The 13693-nt window shown below is 31.6% G+C and overlaps 1 protein-coding gene and 1 long non-coding RNA gene across 9 annotated transcripts; one reads left to right on the forward strand and one right to left on the reverse strand.

The window, feature by feature from the left end:
- Positions 1 to 2832: 2832 nt before the first annotated feature.
- LOC107893146 (uncharacterized) lies at positions 2833 to 4292 on the reverse strand. Of its 3 annotated transcripts, XR_001682741.2 has the most exons (5): positions 4044 to 4292; positions 3750 to 3797; positions 3568 to 3630; positions 3136 to 3449; positions 2833 to 3026 (listed from the first exon to the last, which is right to left on the reverse strand). It is a non-coding gene; the product is annotated as an uncharacterized lncRNA (long non-coding RNA). The 3 variants fall into 3 exon arrangements; XR_001682739.2 differs by having other exon boundaries at positions 3750 to 4234; XR_001682740.2 differs by having other exon boundaries at positions 3136 to 3452; positions 3750 to 4212.
- Positions 4293 to 4493: 201 nt separating this feature from the next.
- LOC107893144 (FH protein interacting protein FIP2) lies at positions 4494 to 8701 on the forward strand. Of its 6 annotated transcripts, XM_016818070.2 has the most exons (12): positions 4521 to 4694; positions 4906 to 4914; positions 5081 to 5190; positions 5923 to 6057; positions 6369 to 6491; positions 6906 to 6989; positions 7087 to 7133; positions 7225 to 7298; positions 7578 to 7636; positions 7887 to 7946; positions 8193 to 8273; positions 8482 to 8701. In XM_016818070.2, the coding sequence occupies exons 3-12, from the start codon at positions 5137 to 5139 to the stop codon at positions 8533 to 8535; spliced, it is 771 nt and encodes a 256-aa protein (XP_016673559.1). In that variant the 5' UTR covers positions 4521 to 4694; positions 4906 to 4914; positions 5081 to 5136; the 3' UTR covers positions 8536 to 8701. The 6 variants fall into 6 exon arrangements, 5 of the variants coding, with proteins under 5 accessions (XP_016673559.1, XP_040941423.1, XP_016673554.1 ...); XR_001682738.2 differs by lacking the exon at positions 4906 to 4914 and having other exon boundaries at positions 4494 to 4694; positions 8158 to 8273; XM_041085489.1 differs by lacking the exon at positions 4906 to 4914 and having other exon boundaries at positions 6369 to 6524.
- Positions 8702 to 13693: the final 4992 nt, after the last annotated feature.

Below are 13693 nucleotides of genomic sequence, written 5' to 3' on the forward strand. Positions count from 1 at the left end.
ATGGTTTGCTTTTTAAATAATTTTAGCAATTTTATATTTTTTAAAGTTTTCATAAATTTATATTTTTAAATTTTTAAATAAAATTTAATGCATGTCATATCAGCAAAGCAAACAAATATTAAAATTTTTATTCATTCTGAGTGATTTGAAAAAAAAATGTAAATATAAAAACTAAAAAATATGAAAATTAAATAAAAAGTTAAAATAAAGTTTCTTATAAGATAAGAGGATCAAATAAATTATTATGCAATTTTTTAAAAAATAGTTTTTTTTATGTAAACTTTAGAAAGATGTAGAGTATCAAGTTTAACAACTGCATTTTGACTCTTCATAGGCCAATCATATATTTATGGTTATGAAATTATGAGTCTCCAATCTCCATGTGATTTTAAAATGCAAGAAAAAAATATACCGTATAGTACATAACGGAATTCATGGTGAAACTTTTTTATTTTCTATTAATTTTGTAATTTACAAAAATACTCACTTAACTTTTGTATAATTTACTTTTTATTACCTAATCATAAAAACTAATATTTTAGTCAATAACATTATCTACTTATTATGTTTCTATTAATAATTATTATAGCCCTAATGAAAAAATGAAGTAGCATATTTAATTTTACCCTTGAACTATAATTGAAATCTTCAATTTAGTATTTTTACAATTTTTTAACAATAATTTTGAAAAAATTATAAAAATTTCTAAAAATATAAAAGTATGAAAATTCATTATTTATTTTTTGAAATTATAAAAAATATTTATAAAATTAGAATTATGCATAAAAATTAAAATTTCATAAAATTCTAAAATATATATATGAAATCTGAAAAAAATAATTTTCATTAATCTAAATATTTTATAAATTAAATGGGTTAGTAAAATTTATTTCTTAATTTGTTTGTCCTAAGATCATATTTTCATCATGTTCATGGTCGTTCCCCAGCACTATCATAAGTAAATGACAATTCAAGATTCATACAATCTCCATTTTTATACCGTACAGTTACGTGTTAGTTCTAATGAAAATATAAAATAACTTAAACATTTATTGTCAAATCATATATATTTATATGAGTACCTTTTTTTAATCAAGTATTTCGCATTCGGATGTGTGGTCAGATTAGTCAGATAATTAATTTCTGGTTCAACAGATTCATTTAGTTTAATTAAATAAAATATCAAAATTGTAAAATAATAATAGAGAAAACTGGTTTAATCACTAATTTCATCGATTTTTTAACTCAATTCAACTAGTTTTGAATAATTCGCTGGTTAACTAATTTAACTCATCTTTTCAAACCAATATGCCAACCGATTCATGATCTGATCAATTTTATCCGATTCAAATATCATTACTTATTTGTGACATCTAACTTTGTATAATTCATTTTTACTTTTTTTTTTCAATTAAAAAACATATTTTTATTTAAACAATATGTGTCCAATTAAAAATAGTGTAACACATTAAAATTGCAAATATTACAGAATATAATTACTTATATCGTTATAGTTAACTAAACAAATATATATTACAACTTGAATGGGTAGTGGGGTGCAATGCAATATGTTTAGCTTATTTTTTATTCTATGTTACAATATCGCTACAGTATCTAATCTCATTACCACTATTATTTTTACATTAACAACAAGTAAATACACCGTCATCCAAACTCACCCTTAAAAAAGCTAAATAAATATATTAATTTTTTTCAAGCATCATTTCAATCGCTTTAAAATGGGTTTTTTTAGACAATATCTCTCTTTTTAATATAATTCTTCAAAATTTTCAACTACAAACAATTTTTTTTTGCACTTAATTAAGTCTTTAATGTTGAAATATTAACATTTTTAATTTTCAAATTTTGAAATTAAAAATATTATTAAATTTTTTTAAATACGTTATAATAACAAAAAAATCTAAATTATAATTTATAAATTAACATAATTTATAAGCATATTACATTTCAAATTAAATAATGTTTTAAACTAATATGAAATACTTTTGAAAATACATAAAATAATTATAAAACAACATCTATAAATTAAAAAAATTAAATAGTTTTGAACAAAATATTTTTAAACACATGTTAAAATATTTAAAATATTTATTTACATAACGAGCTTTTAAACCGGCGAGAGGAATAGACAAGGGACCCTATTAATACCTTCTTGTTTTTAATTTATAATGAGGGCCTTTCGAGGCTTATGAGGATGGCCTTGAGGGAGGGGTCGATTAAGGGAGCAAAGGAAAAGAAAAGGGGCTCCGTCGGTTTCTCATTTACTGTTTGCTGATGTTAGTATATTGTTTGGAGAAGCTAGCGATAGGGGTGCACAAGTTTTGAAATCAATCTTAAGGGAATATGAAAGATGCTCGGGGCAATACCTCAATTACGATAGTAGCAACACTTCGGAAGAGTCTAGGTGAGTTGTTTCCAATATTCTTGGGGGTAGAAATTCAAATAATATGGAAAGATATCTTCGTTTGCCGAATGTTGTGGGGAAAAATAAAAAAAGTTTCTTTTCAGCTCTTAAAGGATCGCATGAGGTAATGGATTGAGAGTTGGAATGGGAGATTCCTTTCTCAAAGAGGTTAGGAAGTGTTTATTAAAGTTGTTTTACAAGCAATACCCACTTACACTATGGCCTGTTCTTTACTTCCAAAGTCTTTGTGTGTGGAATCAGATAGCATAATGAATCAATTTTGGTGGGAAAAAGGACAAGGGCGAAAATGGTTGGGAACAACTTTGCAATCTTAAGGAGAATGGGGGTATGAGATTCCGTAGTTTATCCAAATTTAATGTTGCGTTATTAGCTAAACAAGGTTGGTGTATTCTTAATTATCCAGATTCATTATTAATGAAAGTTCTAAAGGCTAAGTACATTCCAACTGAGTTAGGACAACTACCTTCATATATCTGGAAGAGTGTATGGGCAGCTAAAGGATTGCTAAAGACTGGGATTTGTTGGAGGGTGGGAACGGGCTAGAATATTTAAATTGCTGCTGATGCGTGGCTCCTTTGATCTGTAAGTTAAAAGGCAAAATCAATTAGGAATGACAGTGAACTCAATAAAGTGGTGGATCTTATTGATAAACAAAAGAGAGAATGGAAGTTTGACTTAATTTATTCTACCTTCTCTAGAGAAGAGGCAAATAGAATTGTGCGAATTCCCGTAGCAATGGAACCTCATACGGACTTCATGGTATGGAAGGGAGAGGCCTCTGGGGAATTCTCTGTGCGAAGTGCTTACAAATTTTTACATGGCTTTCTTCCTAATTATTTAAAGACTGAGGCTAATTTATTTTACAAAAATTTGTGGGATATTCATATTCCAGGGAAAATTAAAATCCTAATCTGGAAAATTTCTTGGAATTTTATTCATCATTTTGTTAATCTTCGGTGTAAGAGATTGCTATCGGTGGTAGTATGTCCCAAATGTGGAGTAACTGCTGAAAACATTAATTATATCTTCAGAGAATGCCCAATGACGCAAGAAGTTTGGATTAATTTGAATCTGGAATGGGTATTAACGGATTTGATTTTGTTACACTGGGAGAGACTTACCTGAGTGTTCAAGAATAGTTCCAGCATTCAATGTCGAGTATTTTGTTGCCCTTTGTGGGCGATCTGGAAGGACAAAAACAAAGGATTACACGAGGCAAAGAAAAGTACGGGCCCAGAAGTTGCTACATGGATAAACAGAGATATATTAAGGAACTGGAGGGGTGTGAGGTTCGGGATTTTACCACGAGGCACAAGTCTATGTGTTGGTGCCCACCAGTTGGTTCCATTGCCTCCAAGCAGTGGTTATGGGAAAACAGATAGGGTTCACATTAGTTATCATCGAATGAGACTCAGTATCAATAAAAAAAAGTAAATTAGATAAGACTGATAAATCGGTGATTGGGGGTATAATACAGAACATTCAGCAGCAAAAGTAATCTTTTCACCAAATAACCTTTCAACATACATACAGATCTACAAATCTTATGGCTCATAACTTAGCTAAAGAGGCAATGAAAGAAGATTTGCGAGCATACCTGATCAGAAGGGTCCCTGAGCAAGAAACATCGGAGGTGAATTTGTGGAGAAGAAGAGAACCTGACTGAGGGTTGTTCGATAGGTGGTATTTGCGTAGAAAGAAAAAAGGGAAAGTGGGATAGTTGATGGGTTTGGAAATCGCTTTTTTAGGGACTAGAATCGGTGCATTAATTACGGATATGCTAATTGGATTCTAGCTGTGATCAGACTGGAAGTTTATATTAATTTTCTGTTTAGTTTTTTTAATTTGTTTGTTTTGGTGCATGTTTTAAGTTTATTTAATATTATTAATTTAGACACGAATCAGTCTGTAAATTGTAGGGGTAAAAAAAGACTAGTTATTTATATATAAATCCAGGAGACCCAAATCCATAAAATCCGTTTTCAGAACCGGATCCTGGGACAGCTCTCACTATGACCCGAATCAAGATTCGACCCATGGGCCATGCTTGCCGACAAAACCAGTTAAATACCCAACGGAAGATCCATTTGACAAACTTAGGGAGCCCACGGCAATGGCAGCATTCCCCCAAACAATTGCTTGCTTGCTTGCTTGCCTGCTGCAACAAGTCATTTAATTTTGATGATTTTCATTTCATCTTTTCTGATGGAAGATTCCAATTTGCCTACGCTTGTTCGACTCAGCATCGGTAAAATTCTCTGCTTTTCAAGTAATCTCTACATAATCTTTCATCAATTCCCAGCCAGTTGCTTAATTTAGTAAAAAGTTAAAAGACTTTTCGATCGGTTCATTAATAAACAAGAAAACCCCAAAATTTTCTCTTAGCTCTTCAGCTTTGATTAATGGTTTAAGTTAAACACCTTTGTTTGATTTTCTGAATTGGGCATTTTCTGAATCAGGAACCTGATGTGCGTACATGTGAACTTGCTGCATTTGCTTTTCTGGGTGTCACTTATCTTTTAAGTTTTAGTTGTTTTTGATGTAAAAAGATTGTGGAGTTGAATTTTGTAACTAATTTAGTTTTAGTTTAAATTTAAAGCTATAGCTTCATTTGAATGAAAATTTGATGTGCAGGAGGGAAGAAATTTTGTACTACCATTGATACATTAACTCGGCGTGAGCCAGATTCTATGCTGGCTGCTGTGTTTAGCAGTCGACATACAGTGTATCAGGACTCTGAGAAGGTATATACTGTTCTTTTCCTTTGCGTACACATACCATTATTGTTATGTGGACTTACGAGTAATATTCTGCAGTTTCCTTTGCATTCTTAGGGGATGTATCTTTGTTTTCGTTGGGAAATGTGGCTGAAAAAGAAGTTCAGCCTTTTCTATTTGTTTCTGTTTGGTGCGATATACTTTTTCTAATTTCGGCATAAAGATTTCTGTTTACTTGAAGGATTTGATTTTCACCTTTGCAGTAGTTTAGATACAGGTGTTGTGTATGTTATATTTATCATGCATGATAGGCTTGAAGCTAGTTATATTATTTGTCTAACAAATTATTAAGAATCAGTAAATCGTGTTGTATTGTATTCGATTCACGTAATAACAGTTCATATCAGATTTCAGAAAATTTCAAGGTCTTGATGTTACTTTCACTTTCCAGAAAAGACATTGACCACAAAATGCAAGTGGTAATTATAGCTTTTTATTGACTAAACCTTACGTATTATTGCAGGCATTTGATTAGATCATGATAACATACTACTGATAGCACTGAACTTTTGGTTCTTGATAGTTATGTTTCTTTGAGTAGCAATGCAAACTTGTTTTGTTTTCCACCAGCACATTATTTATTTACAGTAAACCTCAAAAGGAGGATAAGGGAAATAAGATATATGTGCTTTTCATATCAATTTTTGTGAAGCGACTTTGTTTGAGTGCAGATAGTCATATTCCTCAATACTCTTGCAGGGATATGTCTTTGTTGACAGAGATGGAAAGCATTTCAGGCATATTCTAAACTGGTTAAGGGATGGCGTTGTACCGACATTGACAGATTCTGAATATTCAGAGCTTATACGAGAGGCAGAATATTACCAGCTACTCGTAAGTCATATTGTTATGGGAAACATCAACAGCTATTTGACAGAAACCAAGTTCTTAATTCATATATTTAATGTGCAATTCTAATAATTCTCAATGATTTAAGATCACTGCACTGTTGGGTCACTGAATGCCTTACCAAATACAGTGATCTATATAGATCACAATGGTTTATGCGTTGACCACCCCTTGCCCACTGCCACCTTATAGTTTTGGTCATAGGCCGTTGTTTGAGAGTGGTGCTTGTTATTTGCAGCCCATGGTATGATCTCTTGAAATTTTGTTCAGTGACGGTATTATGTGATATGATTCAGGGATTAATAGAAGGAGTCAGTTCTGTTCTTAATAAGAGGAAGGAAGATGAAAAGTCTCCAGCAGAATTGACGCGTACCGATATCATCAAGTGCATACAGTCTGAACGAGTTAAATTTCGAGGAGTTAACCTTTCTGGCCTTGATCTCTCTAAATTGGCAAATAATTTCTGACCCCAAATTTTTGACAAAATCTTGTGGGAAACTCATATTTTCGAGAAGTAGAATCCTTGTTCGCAGGAAGCGAGACCCGGTCTCATTGGTCTTCTGTTTGTAGCTTTTGTGCATGCCTCTTGGATCTAATACTAGTTTTCTCATTTTCGCTGATCCATGATGATGGTGGTTATTTGTGGCATTTTCTTTTGGATTGTTGTATGTGTGTGTGAGTTTTAGTTTTAATCTGAATGTTTGATGTCTCTTTATTATCATTTGATCCCCTGTGGTTCAACTTCAAGTCTAATGAAGAAGCAGAAGTAATGTAATGCCGCTTGTTATTGCACTTTGGATTCATCATCTCTTTTTCCCTCTTTATTTGTTCAGGATCTTTCATTAGTGGATTTCAGCTTTGCCTGTCTCAAAAACGTATTTTTCTCACGTGCAAATCTTCAGTGTGCAAAATTTCGGGTATGTCTGATTCTTAAGTGAAGTATGTGATTAACTGTCAATGCTTTAATTAAATTTAAGTCCATACTTATAATTAACATCTTTGTTTTTGTAACAGGATGTGGATGCTGTGGGTTCGAATTTTCACAATGCAACTTTGCGCGAGTAAGATCCTCAGAATTATTTATCCTTTTTGGAGAGTGCATTTTCTTGTGAACTTTGTTTGCAACGGGTTTTTTTTTCTTGCCTAGGGAAGGTGTGAATTTACCGGGGCAAATCTTCGTGGGGCTTTACTAGCTGGGGCGAATCTTCAGAGTGCAAATCTTCAAGGCAAATACTTGCCATCTTTCTATAGTTAGTAGATTTCTTACTAAATGTCTATATTCTTGAAGTTCCGAAGTCCAATACCTATGTTAGACGCATGTCTGGATATAGATATAGAGATACAGTCCTATAAAGACTCTTCAAATACATGGAACTCCTGAAACAGAAAAATTGAACATATCCATAGCGAACATTCAGACCAGTGCCCAAGTAACTTAGCTAAATGCTACTATTTACTGTTAAGGTTTAAATATTGATGTATCATCATTAATTACATTGTTGCAGATGCTTCTTTGATAGATTGTAGCTTCTGTGTGGCTGATCTTCGTTCTGCACACTTACAGGTGATTCACTAAATTAAAATCAACAAGCAAAGGTGGTTCATTGAATTGAATAGAATGTGCATGTATAAAGTAGGAAATTACAAGATCTTAGGTTACTATAAATTCCTTAAGCTTGTTGGAATAATATTTTCAGATTCGTGATTGTTTGAGCTATAATGGTTCGGTTGAATGATTTAAATTAAAATTACATGCTTAGTGTGTCAGTTGTATTATTGTTAACTATTAATATGCTTAATCTCTGGACTTTTAGAGTGCTGATCTTACTGATGCCAACTTAGAGGGAGCTAATCTTGAAGGAGCCAATTTGAAGGTAAGAGACCCTTAAGCATGGCGTTTACAAGTCAATTGCTTTAGCACATGTATCATTTTATTTATGTGAAGTTATCATTAGGCACCCAAACAGAAAATACTAGGGTTCAATAACTTAATTTGATATGTGCGATAACTTATCCTGATAACTCTAGCAAGCTCGGTATTATTGATAAACATTCGAATGAATTGTTTTGACCCAACATGTTTAGTGTGATCAAGTCATTGTGATGAACATGGTCTTCAGGGTGCGAAATTAAGCAATGCGAATTTGAAGGGTGCAAACCTCCAAAGGGCTTATTTACGACATGTTAATCTTCGTGATACGGTAAGTATATGAAGTTCTTTTAGTGTGCAATTATCTAAAACTTTCACACAACATCATGGATGCTTGTTATCTAAAACTTCTGGATTGCATGCATCATCGATGCAGATCAAGTCAAAAGATTTATCAGTCTTTATACTTTTTTCAGATACCTTACTGGAATTCGTTACATGATTTTTGTTTGTATTTTTTTCTCGTTTTGATTTATCAGCACTTAGAAGGTGCAAAGCTCGATGGAGCCAACTTGCTTGGAGCAATCAGGTAATGGTGGGGCAAAGACTGTTAAATGGAATTGCACGTGTGACATGAGTATGATTAAGGTTATTTTATGTGTTTTTTAACGTATGTGAAGAGGTCATATTTTTATATCTATACTCATGTTGTGAATACTTGAAGAAAATAAGAGTAAAAAAAGGATGAAGTTGTCTATATATTGTTGTGTTGTGTAGATTGAGTTATATATGGTTTCTGTTGAACTAATTTGAATGTCAAATTCCATGGAATTGTGTATATATATGTTGTTGAGGTGGATAGCATATAATGTTATTAAGTGATAATAAAATTCAAATCCAATACGTAACAAAATTAAAGATGAATTAGAAATGAAAGAGGCAGTGGGTTTGGTTTGGTCCACAAATTGGTGCCCACTATTAGGGTAGCAGCAACAGAAAAGGACAACAACAATTCCCACCCAATATTCTGTCGGCAACCATCTGACACATCACATCCACGTTTACTGATTAAAATCCCTCTAAACCTCCAGATAATAGAAATGTTATTCTTTAGCTGGTGATACCTAAAAGTTTAGTGATATGGTTTCGTTGTTTGATTAGAAAGGGAAATGTATATATTGATATGACTAGAAAAGTGAGGCCCCATCAAGACCTGATCGCACCAAGGCAAGTTGGCTCCTTCAAACTTTGCACCTTCCAAATGCTAATAAAGCAACAAGAAAAAAAACAGTTAATATGTACAAAGTAATTTATACCTATTTGGTGTCGTTAGCTAATTTAATATCTTTTTAGGTACCCGAAGCTATTAAAGTATGCTGATTGATGTGGAATTAATAATTAATAGCATGATGATATGGCCATATGGGGTAGCCTCACATTTTGAATCTAGAGAATTTTTAATTTTTTTTTAAAAATAATTTATTGCCATGTATTAAATTGTGAGTAGAGGTGTGCATGGTGGCCTGGCCCGAAGGCCCGCTGGAAATGTGGGAGGGTTTGGGTAAAAATATAGGCCCGAAAAATGGGCTTGGGCAAAAAAATAAGGCCTGTTTAAAAAATATGTTGGGCTTCGGGTAAAGCATTTTTGGCTCGGATCCGGCCCGAATTCATTACATGACAAAAAATCTTTTTTTTTTTTAAAAAAATATTATTTTCTTATTGTTTTCTCTCTATTTTGCTACTATTTTACTATTATGTTGCTACTATTTTGTTGTTATTATTTGGATATTGTATAAAATTTATTTTATTGTTAATTTTTTTATTATTTTAAAGGCATTTGTTAATTTTGTTATTATTTTAGAAACATTTGCTTGTTAAGTTGCATCTATTTTAGTGTTATTTAAGTATACAATTTTTTAAAATTTATTTTCAATTTGTTGAGAAATATTATTTGATGTTTTTAGTATTTTTGATAGTTTATATATATTTTAAAATAATATAAAAATTAATATGGGCGGGTCAGTCTGGCTCGAGTTTTAACATTTTTATTCGGCTTGGGTTTGGACAAAATTTTAGGCCTAGTAAATGGGCCTAAATTTTTAGTTGGGCCCGGCCTGAATCCGGCCTGGCCCGGCCCATGCACACCTCTAATTGTGAGATTGCCATGTGTCACTATGATATTGATCATTAGTGCCATGTTAGCATATTATAACGGTGTTAGTCAAGTACCTAAAAAAGGTACCAAGTTGACTTGCGGTTTTTAAATTTATATATAAGGCGCTAAAAAATTGCATAATGAATTCCAGTAATAACTAATAAAATTTCTAGAAATAAATAAAAGAAGGTGAAAAATAAATCTTCCGAAAGTCTAAAATAAAATAGTTTAATTTTTAATGTTGATGCATAATGCTACTTATTTAAACATGGAAATATGATTTTTCTAAATACATTAAAAGGATCTTCTAAAAGATAAATAAACTTCTGTGCATATGCTTCACTTTTATATTCCAAGTCAGTGTATTCTTCTATATTTCAAAAATTATAACTTCATGTATATATATTCAATGGATACTTTAGAAAAGAAAACAAAGAAGTTAATCTCAATCAAACAGATCTTTCTTCAAAGACAGATTAAGTGAATACAAACAAAATGAAGTTGAGTAACGGAGTCATGTCATGGGACTTTTATGACACTTGAATGATGGGTTCAAATTAAATGAAAATTTAATATGTGTGGGTAAGGATGGTTGGGAAACATTTGCGTTGAAATCATTTTCTTATTATTTTATAGGTTTATATTTGATGTATTATTGATAAGTGAATCAATGAGACATTAATAAATTCTTTTTAAATTACATAAATTTAATTTTAAAATTATTTATGGTGTCTTAAATTCATGAAGTTATACATAATCAAATAGAATTTTTAATTTTATATCATAATTTTGCTGTGTATGTTATTAAGAATTTTTTGTTTGTGCACGGTTTATTAGAATTTACGATTCATGAGCGTTGAGTTTAGTGATGTTTTTTATGTCGTTAAGTCTTTTATGCTTCATTGGAATCATGGTAACCAGTTTGGAATGATTCCATCGCTTCGATTTTTACAAATATATCTGAATTTAAAAAACTTTTAAGCTTATGCTCAAGCCCAATTCACCTAAATAACCCATATCATTATTTAAAAATAATAAAATATATTATTTTATAATAATATTATATATTTTAAAATCTTAGCCCAAGTTCGAACTAAATTCAGCTTGGCTAACTGGGGCACTTTGCCTATGAATAGATCTACCTACTAGTGTTAGAGTTCTTTTTAGATATATTTAAATTTTAAGTTGTAATAACATTTAAATTTTTAACGATTGTGGATAATATTTAAACAAAACTTGACACTTATGAATGTCGGTTTCTTTGTAAAATTAAAAGAAAAAAAACTCATAAGCTTTAATTTGTAACTAATACTTTGGAGGGAAACATAAATTTTTATTGACTGCTCAACCCATAGGTGTCAAGGTTATCTTAAAGCCACTAACAAAACCGTAATTCTAATTAACCCCAAGTTGTGACATATTGGTTGGGTATTTATCTTCCCCAGAAATAATCTGGATTCAAATCATCTTTGCAAAAAAAAAAACCCTTAATTCTAAAACCTATAAATAGGCCTTCTAACTTTTTATTTTTTCACAAAAACCCATAACATTCTTCCTCTATATTTATACTAAAACACCCCTGACCTGTCTTTGTCGCCAGTTTAGGGTTACAGAGTGTCATTATACAAAACAGAACCTTAAAATTCAAAATAGAACAATAATTCAACTTAAGTATAAATTTTCAATAACTCATTCCAATTATAGCAAACATACACATTTGGGCCTTAAATCGAGTTTTCATGGCCCTAAAAATAATTAAAAATGATCGGGGATTATTTTGAATAAATAAAAAAATCTTAGGAAAAACCTAAATAATTGTGAAAGCAGGGGTTACACGACCGTGTGGCCAAGCCGTGTGACATGACTCAGACTGTGTGAACATTCAAAGTAGGGACACACGACCGTGTCACAGCCCATGTGTCAGCCCGTGTGTGTAATCGAAATAGGATCACATAGCCGTGTGTTAAACCATGTAACAAACTGTTTTGAAACACAGAGTTGTGTAAAGCCTACACTTAAAATATAAATGACACAGAATCGTGTGAGGTGACCGTGTGTGGCACACGGCCGTGTGATAGCTCGTGTCCTAGGCCGTGTGCTCCAAATTTAGCCTTTAAAACAAGCCATTTCAAAACCTATACTTGCATACCAAAACACACATTTCATATACACATTCATATGACCAAAACACACCTTAAACACATACAAAACATACTAATTCAACCAATCTATATGTTTTAACCAATATGCCATTCAAAGGCACCTCATTTCAAACACTTACCCTAAATCAATTTAACATCATAAGTTCAATCATTTAACATACTTCAAATATACCAAATACCCAAATTTAAAAACATTTCAATCAACCATTTCCTTCCTAATTTGAAAAGGCCATGCACAACCATTAACATCTTATAAATACACTTCATATACAAACCATCAACAAAAGCATTAAGGCACACCAAGGCTTGGCACAATCCAACACATACCTAATAGACATACAACCCTATACATGCCACTTATAACCATCTCAATATATTCAAAAGCTACCAAAGTGTATTGACGGATAGTGTGATCGTGCTCCGATGAAGATTCCAACCATTCGAGCTTTTTGATGATCTACAAAACAAAGAAAACAACTATATAAACAACTAGTGCTTAGTAAGCTCATATAAAGGAACTTAGACTTACCAATTGCATTAAATTAAGCAACAATGAGTAATTCCATTTAGTCATAGACCAAATTTCTTTTTCCTATACACCATACCTCACAAGGTTAGTAGGTGAAGCAATGCATATATAAATAGAACCCAATCAAGGCATATAGCATATCAAGCATTTCAGTTTCATCATTCATCTATCATATAACTACCTTATACCTTCATTTTCTTTTAACTATACTTATCATATATTCTAATATCATTATTTTAAATCATATATCATTTCATATAGTCATATACTCTGTAAAGATTTAATTACCTGTTCATATCATGAAAAGAATTTCACTATATAAACCATTCGTCCACATAATTCAAATGTTACCTTTTCAATCCAAATACATCAAAATAACCACCATTTTAAAGGGATTTTCATACCATAAATCACATTTATTCAAAGTAACAATTCATATATGTGACTAATAAACTCATTATAATATCTTTCACTTACCAATACTATAAATATGCCATAATATATAAGCACATAAATAGATTGTAATTCCATTTATTTCATAACAATATTTCATCAATATAAAAGTACTCACATGTAAACAAATAGTTCATTGAAAATTTAACACTTTCTTATATCTTGTAAATGCATAAACATTTAAACACATAAGTAAATCGTAAATTTCATTAACATTTAGCCCGATGAACTAAATAACTTGACTCGGGTACTCGGGTAACTACACCACACCAGAGGCATCATAGATACATAAAATAGGCATCAAAGTGCAAATAGATGCACAAATGTGCAATTAGGGGCACCGAAGTGCAAACAGAGGCACCGAAGTGCAAATCCTGTACAAGCGCACATACTAACCCTATTGGCATACCAATCGTATCCTACGTGATTACTATGTTCAATTGAGCATCACA

Source organism: Gossypium hirsutum, chromosome A13, assembly GCF_007990345.1.
Source record: "Gossypium hirsutum isolate 1008001.06 chromosome A13, Gossypium_hirsutum_v2.1, whole genome shotgun sequence".
NCBI lineage: Eukaryota > Viridiplantae > Streptophyta > Magnoliopsida > Malvales > Malvaceae > Gossypium > Gossypium hirsutum.

Coding starts and splice junctions, on each gene's coding strand:
- LOC107893144 (XM_041085489.1), top strand. CDS start 4,628: ATGATTTTCATTTCATCTTTTCTGATGGAAGATTCCAATTTGCCTACG. Junction 6,990..7,086: donor TTCAGTGTGCAAAATTTCGG/GTATGTCTGATT, acceptor TTTTTGTAACAG/GATGTGGATGCTGTGGGTTC. Junction 8,274..8,481: donor ATGTTAATCTTCGTGATACG/GTAAGTATATGA, acceptor TTGATTTATCAG/CACTTAGAAGGTGCAAAGCT.